General features: G+C 56.5%; 1 protein-coding gene across 6 annotated transcripts in view; it reads right to left on the reverse strand.

The window, feature by feature from the left end:
- TNS1 (tensin 1) overlaps positions 1-22,850 on the reverse strand; it is a 203,458-nt gene that overhangs the window by 176,109 nt on the left and 4,499 nt on the right. The window contains exon 1 of one of the 6 annotated variants that reach the window (XM_058664993.1): positions 17,012-17,173. The exons of 4 other annotated variants lie outside the window; for them this stretch is intronic. Coding sequence is in view for 1 of the 2 variants with exons in the window: in XM_058664989.1 (XP_058520972.1) it covers positions 52-84 (33 nt within the window). In the remaining variant the exon portion in view is untranslated. Of the gene's footprint in view, positions 1-51; positions 100-17,011; positions 17,174-22,850 lie in introns of those variants that run through there. One more of the 6 variants, XM_058664989.1, reaches the window with a different exon arrangement.

Consider the following 22,850-nt stretch of genomic DNA (forward strand, 5'->3'; position numbering starts at 1 on the left):
AGTGGGAGGTGGCGCAACCCCCAACACTAAAGCTAAAATAGTCGGACCTACCCAGAGCATGCAGGACAGACAGATCCACGTCATCTTCAATGGGTGCCGTCTCTCGGCCACGTCTGGGGTCTGCCGAGGACCCCCACAAACACACACACAGAGCCGCCTGGTGCAGGCAGAAGGGAGAGCTGAGGTTGCCCGGCCGCCTGCTCAGCCAGCATCCGCGGGCCTCCGCTCACCCTCCCTCCCTCCCTCCCCTCACTCCACCCCCTAGTTCCAGCCTCCTCTCCTCCCTCCTCCCAGTCTCCACTGATGGGTCAGAAGCCCTGCTTTGCAGGAGGTATGAAGGCAACGGGGCAAACGGACAGCTCCCGGAGGCAATCCCGCACCCTCCCCCATGCCCACTCCCCATACCCCAGATGCACAACCCACCCAGGCTTGGGGCTGACAGGCCTGGGTGCCTCTCCCACCCCCAACAAACCCAGTCCAGGGGCCTTCCCTCCTGGAACCCCACGAACCATGGACAGACAGACAGCCTGGGACAACACTGCCTGTACCTACCCCCAGGGTCTTTTCACCCCTCCCTAATCGCTCATTCATAGCCTGGACACACACACACACAGTCAGCCAGGATAGATCCTGGATCCCACAGCAGAGCTCTGAGCTCAGGACAGGACTTAACACAGGGGAATCCGGTCCGGGACAACGCAGGAGAACGGCCCTGCCCCCAGGCTGTACATTTCTTTCCAATTCCCCCCCTTTTTTCCCCTCCCTTCTTTCTTTCTCTCCTCCAAACATCTGTCCCAGCCCTTCCTGCCCTCGTGAAAGGGAGCCCGCTCCAGGCTCCCGCGAGAGTGTGTTATTCTTGACTGTACCCTGAGCCAACATTTGGTTTGCATTTCCCCACTTCCTCCTCCTCCTCCTTCTCCCACCCCCACCCTGGCCCAGTTCTCACCGCCCACCCGTTCCACTGGCCTTCCCCTTCCCCACAGTGGCCCCAGCTCCAGCCCCTCCTCCCCTCTTCTCCTTCATTGCCCGGAGGGCAATGGCTGGATGTACAGAGTAAGATGGAGAAGAGGCATCAAACTCCCCCAGTAAACTCTGGGGGAACATGGCAGAGGAGCAAAAATCTGTCCCTTTCCTCTTTGAGCTCTGGCCGTGGCTGGACCCCGTGAGGGTGGGTGGAGTTGGTGAATCATGGTGCTGCCCTTTGGCGCTGTCCAGGGAAGGGACACAGAGCACACAGCCCACACACCCTTTTGTGGGGACAAATGCACGCGCACACACACACACACACGTACGTTGTGCCTGCCTCAGGCTACACAGGCAAAGAGCTACAAGTCCCTGGCCTCTCTACTGCCCCCATCGAAAGCCGTGCCTTGGAGGCTCTACTGTTACTCCTACATATAGAGCAACCTCGCCCCTGCCACCCCACCCAACACAGCCAGCCTCACCCAAAACATTTCCCAGGAACCCTCTGAATGAGAGGCAACCCTTTACAATGTCAGAAAAACCTGCTACACTCAGGCGTCCAGGCGGTGCACTGCACAAGGAAGCAACTGCCTATTGGATTGGCTGCTTCTGAGTAGCTGAGGAAGGAACATAAAACTGAAGCTCTGATTCAGGGCCATCCTCAAGCAAGTGCTTGTCTCCTTGTTCTGATAAAGGAGGTCAAAGCCAGCACTGGGCCATCCCCTCCAGGCTCCCCCAGGGCCTCTCTGCAGGGATCCCAGACTGGTGGCTGCTCCCCAGTTCTGGCCCGTTCCCTCTGTCCCTGCTACTGCCAGCCTCCCCACTCTCACACCTGCTGGAGTCAGCTGCTGACAGCCCAGCCAACTCTGAAACACACCACGGTTCCCCACGGGACCAGCCCCACTGCCACTCCTGGAGAAGTCACTGTCTCTCCCTGCCTGGAACACAGGATAGGCTGGGGGAGTGGCTTCCAGATGACCCCTCAAGACCCCCTGAGCCCACCCTGCCAGTACCAGTACCAGTCCTGCCAGTGCCCAGCAAGCCCAGGGCTTCAACCCACTCCCACCCACCCCATCAACTCCCAGAGCCCTCTGCTGCTGGCAGCAGGAGCTACCTCAGGATTTCTGGGAAATCATCTTAGAGCTTGTGAGAAACACCAGCAAACCAGGCCAAAGACCAAGGTGCAGGAACACCAACTTAAGTGGCCTCCCACACAGCCCCCAGGCCTGCTGCCTCCCCAGTCCCCTCACCTGGAACTCAAAACACAAGTAAGGACTCTGGAAGACCCCTGCTCCAGAATGTCCCAGAACTATCTTTGCCAAGGCTGTGGGGCTCTCCCATTTCTCAAGCTGGAAACCTAACCACCACCCGCCCTTATGAATGCTCAGCCCCGCCACCTGTGGGATCTCTAATTGCAAGTAATGACCCGGTTTCAGGCTTACTACCCACAGCTGCAGGTTCCCTCTCTCACCAGCACCTGAGACACAGCAGGTGCCAGACATGGCTGAAGAATGAATGAATGCATCTACCCACCCATCACGCGTCGATCTTATGCCCAGACCCCAGTCTCTCGCAAGAGGGACACACTGGCAGGGCACTCTGCATTGCGAAGAGGCCAGAAACCTCGGCCAGCCACCAGCCCTGTGCCAGGCTGCCCCTCTCCCTAGACAACGCCCACAGAGTTGGTGTTTCCTGCTGGCCCCGCCCCCTGCAGGCAGACACCTCCCTCCTCTGTGGCTCCTCCTCCAGCCCCCTGCTCTGCAGCCAGCTGAAGAAACACAGGCAGGGCTGCTGCCTCTGCTGCAGACACCAAGCCAGCTGAGCTAAGGGGAAGAGAGAGTGAAGGAAGGCATGAGGCCAACGGTCTGACACATCCCTCCCTGGGCACCAGCTTCATCACCTGCAAAATGGCCCCACCAGCTCAGCCACACATGCCCCACACCCTGGCCCCAACTCAGTTTCATGTTGTCCTTTCTACCCCCACGAAACTTGCTTACCAGAATGTTCTTCCTGTTGTCTAGCCCGTTTTCCACACGGCAACACAGAGCCTACTGGTCGCAGCATGGAAAGGTCATGGGCCATCCGAGCTGGAAAGACCTCAGACCTCAGACCTCAGGCAGGCGCTTCCAGGAGCCACACAGACAGACATTAAGGGAGGGGAGTAGATGGTGGAGCTACAGGGACCTGGCAGGGCAGGCCCTAGCTGCCAGGATGCATGAGGCTCCAAGCCACTGTAGTAGCAACAACAGCCCACAGGCTCAGCTCTTCGGACCTGTTCTAAGAAGCCCCCAAATCTGCATTTTTATAGAAAAACATACAAAAAGTTTGCATTCAATATGAAACACTGTACATGTTAAAGAGTTGGCTTTTTTTTTCTCCCACTGAAACATTGCACATCTGGTCTTTGGGATGTCCATCAGCCCCTAGTAGAACAGATAACCACATTGGTCAGCAGACATCATGGGGCCTGCCAGAGGTCAAGGAGCTGGACAGGTGCAGAGGTCCACTACTGGGGATCCCAGGCTCTGCATCTTTCTCCTAAAGCACCCTGCTGAGCAGTCATAAGAATCTGGCATCAAAGCCTTCAGTTCCTGGATCTTTCTGGATCTCCTGGATCTTTCTAACCCAGGAAAGATGAATAGCAACTAAGTAGTGGCCTGTCAGCCTCCTACCAAACCCTCACTTTACAAGGCAGGAAAGGAGGCCCAGAGAGGCTCAGTAACAGAGCTGGTGTGAGCTGAGCACAGAACCCAGAGCATCCGACTCCACGTCTCCCAGGGATCAAGAATGTTCTGGCTGCTTCCATGGCAACAGTCGGTCACCAGGGAACTGGGGGTCATGCTCCCTTGTCGTGGTGAGATGCAATCTAGCCTCTCCTTGTCCAAGCACTTATGTTGCAGTTCCAGGAAGGAAATCAGCTGTCCCAGGCCAGATCAGACTTGGTGGAGGGCAGTGGGGACACATGAAGGGAAGCCAAGGACAGTGCTGCCACCTGGGTCAGGAGGAAGGTAACTCCTCTCATTGGCCATATATGCCAACTGCCCCTGTCCTGACTCACGGCCAATTGTCAGCCTTTGTGCTTTGGGCTGTTCAGACCCCATGCAGCAGACCCTGGGTGGGAACCTTGCAGAATGCCCATAGCAGCACAGCAAAGCAGGGGTGAGCAAGGGTGCAAGTCTCATCCATGCCCCTCCTCACCACGCCCAGGTATGGGATGCACCAGCCAGAGCACAGGGCTTCATCCAACCATCCAGCCTCCCAGGCACCACACGACCAAGGGGAGACCCTGCTCCACAGAAACCACCCCAGCGACCACCCCTCCAAGGCAAGACAAGGATCACTGTCTTGCCTTCCATAATTTTGTGTGTTCCTGGAGAGAGAAGGCAGCACCCCAAGCAGGCGTTGTCTGAATCCCGGTCTCCCCAGTGGACCCAGGAGAACTCAGAATGTACCCTCTTCCCCTTCCTCCCTCCCTCAAGCACTCTAAGTGGGGATGATGTCTGGGCCAGATCCCAACAATTTTTAATAAGATCCTTCCCAAGCTCAACTCCATGATCCCAATCTCTTTCCCAGTTCTAATTTCCTGCCTGACTCAGGGCCCTGGAAGGCAGCTGCAGCTGCTCATTGCAAACACACACACACACATACACACACACACACTTGGCCCCCAGCCCCAGCTCAAATCCTGGCCTGAGAAGAGACAGAAAGCATGGCAAGCCAGTTGCAGCAACCTCTACCCTGACAAATGAGGAAATGGGAATTGCTAAGCAGCTTGGGTCCAACTGACCTGGTCCTGGCTGTCCATTTCCCACAGCAGGATGCCTTCTCCCAACCCAGAAACTCTGGTCTCTGTAGCATCTGAACTCAGAGTCTGCTGGACCGTGGATGGGACGCCAGCCCTTGCACACCACCCGCCGCAGCTGCGGCACCTGTCTCCCAGCCAATCCCTAGACACGATGCACTTTGCTGGAGGATTGCTAAGCTGAATCTCAGACAACAGCAGTGCAAGGCTGCTGGCACCTTTCCCCACTGCGGATCGGCAAAGGGGGAAACTGAGGCCCAGGAGTAGCGCCCTGCAAAGGGAGCCAGAAAGTCAAGTTGTTGTTGAGATAAGAACATTCTTGGGAGAAATCTCTCCATCCCTCCTGGCTTGCCTGAAGGGAGATACCTGATGGGAAGCAATATTGAGAACTGATGTCCCACAGGACAGGACACCTTGTTCAACCCTTCCGCTGCAATATTTCATTTAGTCCTTGTGGCAAACCAGGGACCCAAATATGCTTACTCGCCCAGTTTTACAGATAAAGAAAACTAAGATCCAGGCCTAGATGAAACTCACCTAGGCCCACACGCAGCAACTGGTAGAACCACAATCCCATCAGGCAGGGCAACTACAAGGCTGGCTCTCTTAGCCCACCACCGTTTGACAAAGACACTTCCGTTTGCCCCATGGAGTGGAGAACAGATAGAAAACCAGGACTCCTCCCAGCCGCCCAAGACATGCTTCCCTGGACAGTGCACCTGCCGGCTACAGGACATGTTGATAGGGTTCTCCCTGCCTCTGCAGGCCGGAATTTAAGGTTTTCAGTTTCCTGTTCTATGGCTTCTCCCACATCTTCTAATCCAAGGTCCCTAAGCCTCCCCAACAAGTCCCCTCTCCCACCACCACCAGGAGGAGGACCCCAGCGAGGATGCCCAAGAGGACACGCCTCCCACGGCCCCGCCTCCCCTCCTCCCCGCGCCCCACCCTCAACCCTCAGCCAGCTGCTGCTCTTTTCCGGGGTCCAGCGCGCAGCCCAGCTCTCTTCCCGCCTCCCAACAGGTGGGAAACCCTTCCTCCAGAGCTTTAGCTTCACCATTCCATCCTAAGTCTGCAGCCTCTGGGAACGAAGGCAGTGCGGGGGTGGAGGGGAGAAGGTGGTATTTCCAGGAACCCACATTCTCTCCCCCACAGCAGTCTGAGAGATGTTTGCTACTCCCAGAAATGGGGTTTCTTTTGCGCCCACAGGCGCCCGACCTTAGCCCATGTCGCCCCTGATTGCGCACTGGGGAAAGGGCGGCTGTGTTTTACTCTCTCCCTGCCCCGAGTCCCCTATCCGCCCCCATCCCGCCAGGAATCCCCATACTCTGCCAAGGGCCAGGCTAACACGCGGAGGCTGAGCCGAGGGACCGAGGCGGGGTTGCCTGGAGGCGCAGAAAGGTTACCTGATGGCCAAAGCAGAAGCGCAGGGGCAGGAGGCACGAGAAGAGGTACTTGCCCCATCTCACCAGGCAGGAAAAGCACCAGCTCAGCCGTGTCATGGTGATCCCCAGAGCCGTGGCTGGGGTGCCAGAAGGTGGACCCCAGAATCCGCGGCTCCAGGGCGTGCAGGGAGGAAGGCGAGAGCCCTGCCCGGTGGTCTCCCAGGCCAGCAGTCGGAATGAGAGAGCCGTGTGCCCCGCCCCCTCTAGCGGGAGGCGCAGGGTTGGCCGACCCCCCCCCGCCCCCCCCCCCCCCGGCAGTGCGGCGCGGCCGGCTCCAGGACCCGGGAATCCCCGCCAGGGGCGCTCAGCCTGGGGGACGCCCAGCTCCCCGGGGTGGCGAGCTAGCCTGCGTCTGCCTGCTTCCTGGCGAGCTGGGCAGCGGGTGCAGCACCCCCGGCAACTTCGCAGACTTGCAGGGAGGGGGAGCGGCGCGGGAGGGGCAGGTCGGGACCAGCGGGAGCAGTGCCAGGCGCGGGCATCCACCTGCGGAGCCAAGAGCGGTGGTAGAGGCTTGGGCAGAGAGTGTGTGTGCGCGTGTGTCTGCGTGTGCGCGGATTCCCTCCAGACCGCTGTCCACTTCCCAGAGCATATTGTGATTTACTTTCCCAGAGGGCTTCCGCCACACAAGCTGGAACATCCCTGTGAGGGGCTGCCCCGTATGCGGGGACACTAGACGCCACCTAGGCCAGCTGTCCCCACCAATCTCGAACCTGGCCACATCCTGACTCTTGGGCGCTGGGGAATGAAGACGCCCCAAGTGGTTGACAGAGCCCTAGGTGCCAGCGGCTCCTGCTCAGGGATCTGGGCGCTTCTCCTCCTTTTCTTTCACTGGTAGCCTTGTTCCATCATGGCTGTCCGCCCAGGGCAAGGCGCTGCTGCACCACACAGGGGATGGGGTTCCTTTCAGGAGTACCCTTTGGGGTCATCTTATGGGGGGGGGGTTCTAGAACTAGAAAGAGGGAATCGAAGAAGAGATCCAGGCGCTGCATTGCTGAGACAGTGGGAAAGAGATGGGGAGAGACAGGGCAAGGGGAGGGGGCAGAAAGGGAAGACTACAGAGAGAACGGGAGCTGCAGGGGCAGGAGCAACTTGCTTGCCCTGCTTTCTGCTGCAGGGAAGATGGGAGGGCAGCCAGCAGAGCCCAGGGAGATCAGAGGCAGGGCACCTCAGCAAAGCCTCACGGAGCAACAGGCCAGGGGTGCCTACTGCTACCAGGTGGCCTCTTCCACCATTCCCACTGCTGCCTACACTGGACACCAAGTCAGGTCCTGGTGATGCTATGGCCCCTGCCTGCCCCACCCAACCAGGGTCTCTTTCCCGGAAGCTGAGGACTTGAGAGCTTCCCTCTGCCCACCCACTCCCCATGCCAGGCAGAAGACTTCAGGCCCTGCCCTGGGCCACGTGGGTTCCATAGGAGGCATTGGGCAGGAACTCAGGAGGCAAAAAGAAGTACCCACTGGGGCATGGATTGAGACAGGGAAAGACATGAGGTCCAATATAGCTTCTGTCAGCCCCAAGCAAAAAGGATCACAATCCGACCCCCCCACCTCCCCCCCCCGCGCCCACCACTACATGCTGGAAGAGAACTGGATGGGGTTTTGGGAAAACAGGTGGAGAGTTAGTTTGAGTCCCACTGCAGTGAGCTCACCCCTCCACTGCTGGGCCCTGCCCATGCCCACCAAAGGGCCTTCCTCGTTTGGCTGGGGGCTGCAGTCTCTACAGCCTCCTCCCCATCCTGGTCCCAGGGGACATAGAGACCCCGAGGCAGGAGAGAATGGAGCTTCATCCTCAGCCAGTGGAATAACAGTAGCAGGTTGTAATTTGAAAACAGAGGAATCTCTTCAGGCAGGCTTGGCCTGAGTAAGGTCCTACCTAGTCTGAGAGAGAAGGGCTCCATGGCTGGCTCACTCTTTTGTAGGAATATTCTTTTTTTTTTTAATTTTTTTATCATAGTTTTTCCTATTGACATGCCCTATACTGTAATTTTTAATTTAGAGTAATAAAAAAATCTCAATTTTTAAACAAGTGGGGGAAAAATCTGAGCCAAGTATGAGGGACAGAGACAAATCTCTTTGTCTTCACCAAACAGAAAATGAAAAAAGTTGTTGAAAAGGAAAATGAGGTTGTGTTTAAGTGAGAAAGTAAACAAGTGTAACTGAGTAATAAAATGAAATCTGACAATTCCCTAAAGCAGACTTAAGAAAAAAGCAAGCCCCACTTAGGCAATGAAATATCAGTAATGGGATTCTTGGTTGATTTCCTTCTTTATAAGGGGATAGCCATCGCTGTCCTGCAGCACATAGCAAGGCACCGAGTGGGACTCGGAAGACAGCAGGTGAAGGTAGGATTTTGGCAGGAACAAAAATCAACCCAGAACTACAGGTCAAGGCTGAGCACTGAATGACACTGACAGGGGCATGCATAAGTGACCAACCAGTTAAGAATCTGCAAGTCTTTCCTTCCTGACAACAAACCACGGTCACCAAGCCTTGGCAGCACATCATCACTGATGGGAAAACGTGTATGATGGTAACTCCTATACAACCTGCTTAGCTCCATCTCAGAAAACTCTCTGTGAACTGCTGAGGGAACGCAGTGTCTGAACCCTGAAGCCTAGGAGGCGGCCGGACCCCTGCAGGTGGCCTTTCTGGGTATCAGCTGCCCACGGTGAGCCCCTCCTCCTCGGGAGGACAAGGACTGGTGGGTTATGTTTTTAGCATCTCTGAGAATTCCTCACTAACACATGTATGTGATGGGGCTGGGTTAGCATCCATGCCACTGTCACAAATAATTACATCTGGCCATAGGAAACAATGGTGTAAACCCTGGAACCACTGTGTACAGCATTTATGCCAGACTAAGGGGAGGAAGTGCATGTATTTGAGTAACAATTGTTAGGTTAAAATCTGCATTGTTTTTCCTTTTTTATACATATTTTTCTGGGGAAAGATTCTTTAAAAGTCTTCTCAGCACCTGGGGCAGCACCCAGAGAAAGGAGAACAGATGGGTGAGGACTGTTGATCCCATGGAATGGCTTGGGTGGGTGGGTGAGTGGTTGGGGGCAGTCCTTAATTTCCAGACATTGTCCAGCAGGTGTCTCAAGCTTTTGACCTTCTGGATAGGAAGAGAAGTAGCTGAGGCCAGCAGGGACAGCAATCAGGACTATCACTCTCTGGAAGGTGCCCAACCCTCCCTCCCCCTGCCCAGGTAACTTCCTGTCAGGTGTCTCAACTGCTTAAGGTCGAGGTAATCCTGGAGAGGTCAGAATTCAGAGGATGAAAGCTATAGGATTCCTCCACAGCCTCCTGAAACCACTCCAGAATCCCCTAGAAGGTTCTAGCAAGGACCTCCCTTGCTTCCGGTTTGACGAAAAGCTTGTGTGGGGGTAGGAAAGAGAGGGAGGGGTTTCAGAGCCAAAAGTTCCGCTCTCCACCAGAATCTCCCTTCACCCTAAAAGACTCAACACACCAGAAACTGAATCCATCCGAGGCCACTGCCTCCCAGCTCCTCCCTGAGCAACATGGATAAGGCTGGCAGGAGAGGAGCAGGTATAGATGCGCACACAATGACAGCACCATGTTAGAGGCCATAGTGTGGAGTGGGGGAGAGCTGAGTGAGCCTGGGTAGACTCAGAGCACATGCAGAGACAAAGTCTCGACAGTCACCACCCTCTATGTGGATGCCAACAGCAATCTCCCAGCTCCTTCTCCTCCCTTCAATACCCCCTGCCCCAGTGCTCACAAAAACCAAAACTTGACTGGCTTGAAGCCTGAAGCCCAAGCTCCATCCGGGTCTTCCACCTACGTGGGTGGCAGATACTCACTTGAGCCATCACCTGCTAGCACCCAGGATCAGATTAGCAGGAAGTTGGATGGGAAGCAGAGCATCTGGGAAGCAGGTGTTCCAAGCAGTGGATTGAAGCACTGAGCCACAATTCCTGGCTCCACCACTACCACGCCACCCCCAGTGCAGCTTCTGAGAACTGGTCACCATCTGAGTTGTCTGATGCTTCGGGACCACTTGTTGCTGCCACACCCGCAGCCCGTCTCTGAGCCCTGCCACCTCCTGCTCCACCTCCTCTCCTCTGCTACAGCATACATACAGGCAAGCAGGCTACGCTTTGGGTCTGGCAGGGCTGGGAAGGAACTCACATTCCAGTTGCTTCCATGCAGCCCAGGGTCCTGCATTCTGAATGCAGACTCTGTAGCAGGTTCTAGGGGTGGTGGCTAGGTGGGATGGAAGCCCCATTTGGAGCAGCCTGCTCCGGGCCCTTCTCCCTAACTCTGTGCCAGAGAAATAGAGTGGGGCTGGGGTGAGGCGAATGGGAAACTTCCCAGAGGTTGCAGCACAGGTGTGGGGAAGCAAGCACACAGACTTCAGCCCCCGTGGGACAGCCCGGGAAAGGGGACCGGCTAGCTCAGGGTCGGCACAGAGCCTCCTCTGTCCCAGACCTGCAGGGCCACAGAGCCCCTGGATGGCTTTGTCTGCAGGGGGACAAAGGCGGCTCCTATTAGGGAAGCATCACTCAGGCATCTGATCGGAGGCTACAGATCTCACTTTCACACCTGGGGAAGAGATGTACAGAGACCACCTGTCGCTCCCCAGGGACCCCACAGTCTCTCTCTCTCTCCTCCCATAGATGCAAGCAGTTCCACAGGTACACAACCCACCCCCAACTCCCACTGCCTGAACTTTCTCACAGCAGGAAAAGACAACTTTCACTGCCCTCCCTGTCATGGCAGCCTCTCCTAAAGAGCTCAGGGGACTCTGCCAAGGCGTCCCTCCTTCCCAGCCAAGTTTCCTGGCCTCTCAATGCCCACACCAGGCATAGATCTCTCTCACAGGTGAGCTGCCCAACCATAAATTCGGTACAGAACTTGCACCCGATCCCTGAGGTTTCTGTGCATATAAAACAGCAGCAGATCCTGCCAAGGCATCTTGTAAGGGCTCCTGAGGAGGCCCCCTCCCACCGCCCCATCCAAGGCCAGGTGGGATGGGGATGGAGAGAGGTTGGTTCATGGCAAGAATAAAAGAAGGAAGGGGGACAGCCACTTGGCACAGTGAATAGGGCACAACTTGGGACACCCACATCTCATATCTCAGTGTCTGGGTTTAGGTCCTGGTTCTGCTGTAGGTTTTACTTTCCAGTTGAGGACGCAAGTGGAGTGCCAGCCACCTGGCTTTAGTCTGGCCCAGCCCTAGCTGTTTGTAGGCATTTGGGAAGAGAGCCAGAGGATGGAAGCTCTATCTCTCTCCCATAAAAATAATAAATGAAAATTTTGAAAGAAAAGCAGGGGCATATGTTGAGGTGTAGCAGTCCATGCCTGAGTGCCTAGGACTGAGTCCCACCTCTGCTTCCTGTGTGACTTCCTGCTAATGGGTGTGGGAGGCAGCAGGTGATGGCTAGAGCACTTGGGTCCCAGTCACCCACATGGGAGGCCCCAACTGAATGCCTAGCTTCCACCTGACCCAGCCCTGGCTGTTGCAGCCATTTGAATGAACCAGCAAAAGATTCTCTCTCTCTCTCTCTCTCTCTCTCTCTCTCTCTCTCTCTCTCTCTCTCTCTCGTAAATAAACAAAAGGTGGCAGCAGGTAGAGCATGCTCATCCCTATTTGCAATCCACAGGACCTCTCTACAACCTGGAGAATGAGGACTCTCATGGCTGCTGCAACCAAGGCAGAACATCTCCCCTCCACCCACTCCCCCAACATGGGACCCCATCTCCCTGCTCTGAAACAGCTTCCCAACATCCAACAGTAATGGCCATGGCTTGGCCCCTGGTTTCACTTGAAATCCAGTGTCAAGTGACTTGCTAGGTATCACGAAGCCACTGAGCCTCAATGCCAGGATTCTGGCTCAAGGCTTCTTCACTGCACAGCAGTGCAGCCAGAGGAGCAGGAGGTGGGGCAAGAGGAGGCAGGGAGAGGGAGGGAGGAACCCTAAGGAGGCCAGTCCCTAGGTCTCCCTCCCTTTCACCACCCTAAGCCAGGTCTCTGATTTCTGACAAGCAGGAAGTTCCTCTTGATACCTAACCTCTTTCCCTCCTCTCAGATTCCAGGCCATTTCCTCTTAGTCTGCCTCTCCTGGAAAAGGCAGACAGCTTGGTCACTCTCTTCTGCACAATACATGCCTTGAGATGACGCCGCCACTGCTGCTGCCCCTGCCACCCCTGGCTCATTATGCAGCCCCCGCCCTTCCCACCCCCAGCCATCCTCTGGGCCTCTTTCCAAGCAACTTCCATCACCACCCAGTAGCCTACATGATAGATGGCATGGGGGGTGGGGTACGCACTGGCCTGGAGTGACGGTGGCTATCGATCCACTGGGGAGCCCAGAGGTTGGACAGCTGGGGGTGGGGAAGCAGGACCAGGGACTCTGAGGTCATCTGGGTCATCCCCTGCCCCAGGTTGGAGGTGGGGGTGGATGCTGAGCACTGCAGGGCCCCGCGGGGAGGCAACAGACATAGGAGCAGGGCTGCTGGGCCAGAGCCCAGGCTACTGCAATGAGATTAGAGTGGGGACTGTCTAATTGGCTCTGATGGTGCTGGGGGAGGGAGGAAGGTGAATGGAGGGGGAGAGAAGGGGCAGAGCTGGCCTGGGAAGCCCAGTCACATCAAACCCTGGCTAACACAATTACCATTCGCCTCTCTGGGAAGCCGCCAGTGGCTTGGGCAGAGGGTGGTGTGTGTGAGCAGCACCTAGGAGGGGAGTCAGGTTAGAACTCCCAGTCTTGGGACCCTGGAAGACACAGAAGGGTGCAGTGACGGAGACAGCCAGACAGCAGGAGACCAGCATAGCCAGCCAATTAGGTTCCCTGCCTGGCCAAACACTCCCCCGCACCCCTGCCACACTCCTGATCCATCCACTTGTTCTATTCTCCACCCAGCGATTTCCTCCATCTGGCTCATTGCCACCCTCCCAGCCTCCCGCATGCATCTCATTGGACTGGCTCCCAGGGTCCATTTCTGGACCTGTTGTCCCTACCAGGAGAGGAGGGACTCCCAACAACAAGACCACAGCACTGACTGGCACCTCTTTCAGCCCAGTGTCCTCGCTCACTTCTGTAAAAACGAAGGAGGGGAGGGCCAGGTCACCAAAAGGCTGGCATGAGAGCAGGGAAGGGACCATTCCAGGTGGGCAGGGCTGAGGGTGGGAGGAAAGAGGAAGGACACAGGTGTCTGCTCACTGTAGGCGGAAGATGACTAGCTTCCAGAAAGCACAGGGCTCAGCCAGACAGTCAGGAGAACTGAGGCCCGGAACTAAGTACATGTGGTCTCCTCCCTTTGCCCCAGGAAGCAAACAGGGCCAGGAGCTTCCAGGAACACTTGCCTCTCCAGGTTCAGCCCACTGATGGAACCAACCCAGAAGGGGGTCTGGGCTGAGTCCTCGCCCCTATTCTTTCTTCCCCTCGCTGGCCCCTGGCAGCTCCCGTGGGCAATAGTCACATGCCCCGGGCCAAGGGTCTCCTTGGATGGGGGAGGGGTCAAGTTCAGGTCAAGCTCCTCCCAGGCTTCCAAGTGTACCCAGAAGGCCTCCAAGTGTTCCCACACCACAGAAGGCAGGCCTGGAAGGACTCTTCACTCACCCTGAGTGAACCCTGCATCCAACACTACTAAGATCCCTACCCCTCATCAAATCAAGCCTGGAGACCACCCCAGGGCTGGGAGGCTTCCACCCCCTTGCCTCATCTGACTGCTACAACATGGCTTCCGCTACAACCCTACTCAGCAGGTCCCAGACCCCATCTGTGAAGCACACGAGCCTGGCTTCCCCATCACGTTCCCCTTCTCCCTGCCTGCCCAGGCCCAGGCAGCCCCAAGATGAGGTCTCCCTAGCATCCCCAACTCAGTGAGGCCCCATTCTGCCCTTCTGACCAGTGAGTGGGGCACAGGTCCTTAGGAACATCCTTGTCTTCATCCGGTAAATGGGTCTGCTCTGTCAGTCTCTCTTACCCTCCAAGAACAGCTACAAGCATGTCAGGAGGATATGCATGCCTGTATCACCGGCCCACCCTCATCTTCCAAACACCTGTGAGCTGTAGGACCAGCCTCTGCTTCTTTGGAGTGAAGAGAGAAGGCTGCTGCTCCCACATGGCCAAGAGTGTCGGCCAGCAGCACACTGTCCACCCCACACTCACCAGATGCTGCCTGCTCACAGCCCACGGCCAGAGCTCCCTGTCTGGAACACACAGTTCACGGCGCTCGTCCAGGGCTTGGTCACTGAGGGAGAAGAACCAGGAGGCCCAGCAGGATGAGACCAAAATAGCATCATGAGGAGCTGCTGGTCGCTGGCCAAGAGGCAGAATAGGGCCACAGGAGGAAGCCAGAACTCAAGGAGAGGCACTGGAGGCTGTCTTTCAATCAGAGAAGAGCAAGGAGGATGCATACAGTGATTTTCTGAGCCCATATTCCAAAATGGGCCAGGGCTAAAGCCAGAAAAACTCAAGTCAAACAACTGCAAAACTTCCCACAAGGTATCACACTGACAGAGACTTGTTTTCACCCTACTATCCCCCACGCGCCTCTTGCAAACCCTATGTGAGTCTTCAGTTATCCATGGTTTGGCATAAAAATCTTAGTATTGGAGGTGTCTGCTCTCCTTTGCCAAAAAGCAGGTGGGTCCTTGTCTCCAATCTCACTCAGCTCAGCCCCCAAACCCATCCCTACAACACACAGCCCTCAGTGCCTCTGCAGGATGAGGCTGCCTCCCCTCTAGACATCCACTACCTCCCCAGCCAGGCTGCCCTGGGCCACCTGGACCCAGCTCTGTCCAGCCACCAGGCTGTGCCCTTCCTCCAGTGTCTGTCTGTGGGTGGAGAGACAGGGTGCGTGGTCGGGGGAGGAACAGGGTCAGGGAGGATTCCACATGAGGCTGACAAAACCCTGCCCCAGTTCCTCCGATTATGGCTTGGAAACAAAGGCATTGTCTATCACACACACACACAGCACAGGCGCACACCCACACATGCACGCACACACATATGCACACGTGCACAGGGGGATTCTATAGGGAAGTGTGACAGATGAAGACAGGAGGAGAGCTGGGTGTCCCCAGGACAGGAAAAGCAGCTGCAAAACGAGCTACCTAGTCATTTGCTGGCCTCCAAAATCTGAACCCATAGAGAACCAGCAGATGAAACACCTCTCAGGGAATCCCTTGTCAATGGCCCTCAACTCTCCCCACGCACTCTTGCCCTACACTGTGCTCTTTCTGAGCCTTAGCCCAAGCTTCTTCCTTCTCCAGAGCCCTCAACCCTCAAGCCCCACAGGAGGGAGCCATTGTCTATTGGGAGGAAGAAGGGAAATCAGCCCAACAGCCATGGGGTCAAGTCGGGGTCCCCAGGTCCTCCCAGCCAGCCCTCTACCTCCCCGCAGATCCTCTCAATCCAGGCCAGAGAGGGCTTCTCCTGGGGCTTCAGAGCCTGGCGGATTAGGAGGTGCTTCCTAACATCTGACCTCCCACCCTCCTGCTGTTTCCAAGTTGGCCTCACACCTCACCTCCCATCCTCAAGGCCACAAGGCGAAGACAACGGATTTAGGAAGAAGAGAGTGGGAGGCAATGCCTACCTGGGTCCCCGCCAGCTTTGGCCTCCATACCACCCAGGTGCTTCACAGGGAAGAGGGTCTGAGCCCAGGCCAGGGAATTGGATGCTCACCAGGTGCCCACACACCTGTACCTATGCTGCCCTGGGAACCCTACTCACAGAAGGGATGGATTTGGGCTTGTTTGTTTTTAATTAAAACACAAATCCTGGAAGGGAAAGGGATGAGGGGGACACGACCATGGGAACAGATGTTCTGGGAGCAGTTTTCAAAGTGTAAACAGCCATGCCATTTCCCCACCCAATCCCAATGCTCTATCCCCTGCCCAGGAGCCCCAGGTCCCTTCCTCCCCCCAGCCCAACCCAGAAAAGGCACCTCCAGCCTCCCAGATCACTCATTGGCTGCTTTGATTACTGTCTCTGACAACAGTATCAGATGCCAGAGAGCTATTGGGGGTGTTGGAGAGCCAACCAGAAGAATGGAGACTTCCCTGGGGAGCCACAAGTTCAAGAAGAGCAGTTCAAAGAAGTCAAGGATGACATATCCCTACAAGCAGCCCAGTTAGCAATCTACGCTTCACCGTGGCACATGAAGCATGAGCCAATGCCTAGCTTCCCAGGCCTGGGAGAAAAGCATCTGAGAGAAGAGATGGAGAACAGATATGGGTTCAAGCAAGCAGGTGAAATGCAGGGAGAAGTAAAAGTGCAAGGTCAAAAATTGCTTAAATCCACAAACAAGAGAAGGATATGCAGGCATGAAACAAGAACAGGAGATGACTAAAGGAAAATAGTATCCAGAGAAAACAACAGAGGGCTTAGGACCTGAACAGCCCCAAGTGCCCAGCAGAGCCCAGAGTATGTGTCTGGTACCCAGCTCGCTCCTGCCCTTTCACCCACTCTTCACCAGCAGATGCCAGTTCTCTGGGGGGGGGGCGCTCAGTGTGCCCAATGGAGAGCTTGGTTGTAATCTGGAGATCTGACAGGCACCAGGCAGGGGCCAGGAAGAGAGGCACAGGTACTAAGGGCTGAACCTGAAAAAGGAAGTGCCGCCAACCTGCAGAAGGTCCCTCTGTGCCCCAGCTGCCCACAGACCCAGCAGAGAAGTAGCACCAAGAGGTGGAACATTGGTGCTCTTAGGGGTCAAGCCCTGCCAGCAGCCTAGGGCTGGCAGACTCGCGCCTTCACACAGCTTGAAGGCAGAGAGGCAACCGAGGCCTGGCAGGTGGGGGCCTGTAGTCTTGCGGGGGTGCGGACCAACACTTACCAGCAGAATCCTGGGCTGACTCCAGCACTTGTTGTCCACAGCCCAAGCATCACACACATTCCCAGGGACTCCAGGGGCCAACAGCCAAGGGCGCAGGGTCCCCAGCAGAGCATGGCTCCTGGGAGGACTATGAGGGCCCTCGTGGGCTGGACCCTGCCTCTGCACCAGACTGCCCCAGAGCACATCCTGCACAGAGCTATTTTTAGCCAGGATCAGTGGGCAGCTGGCCACTCAGGTTATTCTGGACTGCAGGGTCATAGGGCTGGCTTGGGAAGGGGAGGGGGAGAGCCACCAATGAGGCTGAGGCCTTGGGAGACAGCATAGGGTGGAGAGGGATGTGGGAGGTCAGGGTGAGAGGCAAAAGTCAGGAAAGGGGGCCGGGGACACCTTGGGTCACCCTGGAGCTGGCACTAAAGGGCAGAGATGGGGGACTGCCTGGTTTCTGCTTGGTGCCAAGGAGGGCCGATGCTGTAGTGGGGAGCAGGGAAAGGCATGGGGAGAGGATGGGCAGGGAAGGGGAGGAGAGACAGAGATAGAAAAGGACAGAATCAGAGAGAGGTGGAAATGACAGCACTGGTTTCCCCAAGGAAAGTGAAGTCAGGAACTACCCCTGCCCTACCACTGCCGGCTTTCCCACCAGGGCCAACCTGCTGCCTCCAGGCAGGCCCCAAGCCCACACTGTATCCCTGACTTCTGGCAAGGCCCCTCCCCATCCCTGTGTTTTGTATAAAACACACACACACACACGAGTACACACACACACACACACACCAAGGCCTCCTGGGAAAAAGAGGACAATGGGAAGGGAGAGGGGTGTCCCTTTGTCCCCTTGTCTGGCCTTGGGAGCTCAGCTCTGCACAAAGAGCCTCACAAAGGGCTTTCGGCTCCCAGAGGGGAGATAAATGGGGAGGGGGAGGAGAAAGAGACGGGAGACCCCAAGCTGGAGGCACCCAGGCAGTGGGTCTGGGAAGCAGGCCTAGGGCTGTTCTCACAACCCCAAAGCAGCAGAAGAGCTGGAGCAGAGGGGGGCTGGGGGCTGGGGTTGGGGGATGGGACTCAGGCTCTCAGACTGGCAGGGGAGAAATCTGGGGCCAGGAGCTGTACCCCCGCTGAGGCGGCCAACGTGCTAGAAGCAACTGAGGCAGAGCAACTTGGGCATCATGGCCCAGCCCCCAGGGCCACAGCCTCTCCGTCCTGTGCACAGAGGAGATTGCCACCCATGGGAAGGTGGGGTCCAGCCTGCCCGAGCCACCCACTGGCAAGGGGGCTGACAACGTGACACTGAGCAGTCTGCTTAGTCACCCCCAGCTAGACAGCAGGAAAAAAGAATGTATCCAGTTCATCTATTAGACCTCAGAGGTTCCGCAATGAGCTGAAACACTGGGGAGGGAGCAGGGAGCCAAGAGGTCCCGCAAAAGGAAGACCACACCTGCCATGGGCCCCTGCCCCACCCCCACACCACCTCCATCTCACCCTCTGCCAGTGTAGCAGTTCCATTAAGAGACAAGGGAATAAATGAGCCCTACTTAGCATATTGAAGGGTCTGGGTGCCCTTGCATATATCTTAATGCAGTAGGCTAGTTGTTGGTGCTGCAGCTGCAGTAAGGGGGCAATGGTGGTGGGGACATGTTGCCGGGCCAGGCTGGACCTGCTCCAAACTCCCCAAATGGCCTCAGCTCAGGGCCCAGAAATATTCACACTTGCTCCAACTTCATTCTCCTAATGGCCCTGCAGCTTGGCAGCTGCTCCAGGCTCCCCCGCCCCATCCTCCATCTAGGCCAGCCCAGGCCAGACCCAGAGGACACTCAAGGTTAACATGGGGGGGGGGTGGGTGTCAAGCTGGCCCGCTGTACTGCAGCATGATCTCTAGGGTGGGAGGCCCTGTGTGGGTGGGCAGCCTTGGGGGAGAGAAAATAGTGCAATGCCTATTGCCGAATGCCTCTACCCCAGGAGGTTCCCTAGCCCACTGCACCCAAGCCTCCAATGCCCCCGCAGCACCAAGCCCTTCCAACCAGAAAAGAAACACGGTGTGGGGAGCAGAGAAGGCCAGCGAAGGCCAGCTGGAGTTAACCCTCAGACCCCAGCAGGCCTGAGTTCTCCACCGCTGCTAGGGCCAGGTATTTACTCAGCAGCAAGAGCCAGCTTACAGCCAGCAGGTCCAGGCCCCAGGGTTAGGGGACATGGCAGCACCAGCCTGGGCTGTACCCCCCTGCCAGGTGCTTGGTCACTCTTACTCCTCTCTCTCAACCCCTGAACCAAAGACCCTGTCCCCCCCGTATCTGCAGGCCCTGCAGCAGCCCCAGAAATGTAGCCAGCACCATCTACTGTACTGAGAGGATGCAACGCAGGCACCAGATGTGAGCGGCAGCTAGGCTGCCTGCAGCAGCTCCCCACCACTGCCATCCAAAGGCAGGCCCCTTCCTGGGAGACCTGGGACTTCCCGGTGGGCAACTGTGTCTTTGCTGAACTCTCGCGGGGCGGAAGCAGGGGAAAGGCGTTCACAGAGGCCCAGGATGACTCCTCCAAGACTCCCCACCTTTCTCCTTGCAGTCCAGGGCTCTTAAGCCTATCCTGGCTACCTCCTTTTAAAACATAATGATTTACTTTCATTTTGTTTTGAAATGTGTAGAGAGATGGAGAGGCAAAGAGAGAAAACAAGATCTTCTATCCACTGAGTCACTCCCTAAATGCCCACAGGAGTCAGGGCTGGGCCAGGCCAAAGCCAGGAGCCTAGAATTCCTTCCAATATCCCTCATGGGTAGCAGGGACCTAGGCACTTGAGCCACCAACCGCTGCCTTGGAGGTTGCCCAATCCTATTAACCTAGATTGGAAGCTGAGCAGCTGGAACCTGAACTTGGGCACTCCCATGCAAGGTACCAGCATCCTGAGTGGCAACTTAAACACTGCATGCAACATCCTGCCCCTGGCTCCTCTCTTTCAACCCAGGATTGTCCCTAATAAAATCTTTGCACATTTTATCCCCTGCTATGGCTTGCACTTGGACTAATTCAATAACTCAGTACTACTGTCAGTGTGCTGCACACGGTACAGAAGGCACTTGGAGCAGTAGGGAAGAAGAGGCACAGAGAGGTCCCACAAGCAGCTCATGGATGCACAGCTCTCAGGGGCCAAAACTCAGTGCAGCTCCCAAGCCCCTCTGTGCAACCACTGCCCCATCTTGTCTTCCCCAACAACAGGTGCCCTGCCTCTCTACTTCATGGGGATGAAGGGACATCCCAAGAGGGACACATAGTAAGGAACAGAGAAAGAAGGCACTCCAGAGAGAAGGAAAGCAGAACTGAGACTCAAAAAGGGCCCAGAGCCAGCCCAGAGTCCTGACTGTACCAGGAAGTACAGCCACCTCCCAGGGTGAAGACGCATGGAGGTGTTGGGCCAAAGAAAGCAGAAGAGGAAGGACAAATGGCTACAAGGCACTCTCCCTGCCACCTGCCCACTCTCGCCACTCTTGGCCAGATACCCCTAGTGCCCTCCCTCCTATTCTACTTGCCTCCAGGAGTGCTCAGCCAAGGACCCTGCACGAGGCTCCTGGCAGCAGCCAGGCCTCCAAATCCCAACCCTAACTCACCCCTTTACCCAGCCTGTGTCTCCACATTACAACAAAGCCAGGCCTGTGTTCCCCTGCCCAACCTCCACAGGACAGACGCTGGGGCTGGGCAGCAGATGGAAGAAGCCAACAAGGACCGGGCAGGTGGCCAGCGTGGTGCCAGGTGAGCTCTGAGTGACACTCCAAGCCCGCCTAGCCAGGGCGCTGGGGGCCACTGGTTGAGAGGCGAGGGGAATGAGAGAGGTGAAATCAAGGACAAGGAAAGAGTTGATGCCCAGGGAGGCACCAGGAAGGTACGCACAAACACACATATCACCCTATGTGCCCAGCCACGTGAGAAAGCCCCATCAGCTGGCTCCCCTGCCCACCCTCCATTCTTCCCCTGCCCTGTGCCAAGGAGAGTGTAACACATACAGCTCTCCCAGGTGCAGCCTGCCAGGAGCCCACATGAAGACTCTCAAGTTCAGATTCTTTAGCTTCAAGGGCAAAGTCACTGTGAGCCTCCTCTTTCCCAGCTCCAGAACCTATCTCTCCCCTCCCACCCCAAACTGCTCACCCACACTTATCCACACCAATGAATGCCTCTGGGACTGACAATGACCTTGCCTGCTCTGTATCAGTTAACCCCAACATGTCCTCTAGGACCTGGTTCAAAATGTCACCTCCCAAGCCACCCCTTGCAGAACAGGTCATTCCCTGTTCCAGAGCCTGGTGGAAGCTGGCACATACTCCGAACCCTTGGCACCTGTGCTTGACTCAGCCTCTCCAATGAAGCCTCTCCCCTCTCCACCAAGTTCATGAGTAGGAAATATGATCCTCAGTGGGGGACCTCAAGAGAGGCGTGAGGGCGTGGGAGCTCAGGCCCTATCATCGGATCAATGTCACATCTTGGGAATTATAAAATGTTGCATTCAGTCTCCCTCCCTAGACTGGGGCACTCAGCAACAGTGTGTGATGCTCAGCTCTGGGCAGTAGAGGTGGGAGTAAGGTGGGTGGGTATCAGGGTCAATAGGTGGGAGAGCGGAAAGGTGAGCAGCCCCAGGACACAAGACAAGGGGACAGACAAATGAGGCAGGGGGTGAGGCAGATAGGGACCAGGAAGGCAGAATCAGTGGCAAGCAAGCAGACAGACCTTCAGGGATGGAGGGGCTCCCAGGAGGGCAGCAATTACTAGGTGCAGGTGGCACCAGCTGCAGGCTCTGGGTGAGGGCACCCACTACCCCTTTTCTCTTGTAACTGCAAGAAGTCCTTCTGTCGGTTGGCCCTGTCCTACCCTAAATACATTCTGATGTGACCTCCAGCCAGGCCTGAACTTCACCTCACTGATTTCAGGCTATCTGCCATCTCCACACCTGCTTCCCCAGTGGGTGCTCGAGGCGACTCAGGTCTGGGGGGGTGCCCAGGAAGAAGGAGAGAACTGCCTATTTCCCAGATGGGAGAGCTCCATCCAGTGCTGCAGGCTCCCCTGCCCACCACTAGCCCCTACTTGGTTCTGCCCTTCTCTAGATCCCTATCTGTCCCCCTCTCCTCTCACCCACCCACCCACCCACTGGCAACCTCGATTGATCCTTGGAGAAGTTCCTGGGATACCAAGCTCATTACCCACTGGCTCTGACTCACAGACTTAGCGGGAAGACAGCCTTGGGATGTGAGTACTACTAGAAGCCCGCAACCCAACATTCTCCTCTCTAGCCACAAAGGCTCCTCCACGGCCATTGCTGGGCTGGGTTTTTGGAGACCCTGCTTCCTTCTCTGGGGCCTAGGGAGTGGGACAAGTTGGCCACAAAAATCTGGGCAGGTGGCAACAGCTTCTAAGACCAGAGGTGGGGCAGATAAAGAGGGACTGGACCCCGAGCTTTGCCTGAGGCCTCTTTCTGCCCCACCTCTTGGCCTCTCCACCCATGGCAGCCTCTGCTTCCCACCCTGGGGGCTGCCTTAGCTTGCCTGCCCTTGGCATTGGGCTCTGTCCTGGTGCCAGGGCCCTTGACATGCTCATACATCAAACAAGAAGGCAGCGGCTGGCTTTGTGCCCTTCCGGAAAGAGGGGAATAAAAAATACAGGGAGTGGCCACAACCACTTCAGCCACACAGCCACTCACCCCTGCCAGGCACTCAGGCATGCCCTCAGCAAGTGGGGGAGGACTGAGAGAGGTGTTCAGCCGGCCCCCAGGCCACTCCAGAGCAGCTCCCTGCAGCTTCTCCTTCTTTCTCCCCCAAGTGTTTTGGTTGGGGGCCGAAAAGGACAGGCAGGAAAAATGTGGCCACAAAGGAGC

This window comes from Ochotona princeps, chromosome 5 (genome assembly GCF_030435755.1).
Source record: "Ochotona princeps isolate mOchPri1 chromosome 5, mOchPri1.hap1, whole genome shotgun sequence".
Classification (NCBI taxonomy): Eukaryota; Metazoa; Chordata; class Mammalia; order Lagomorpha; family Ochotonidae; genus Ochotona; species Ochotona princeps.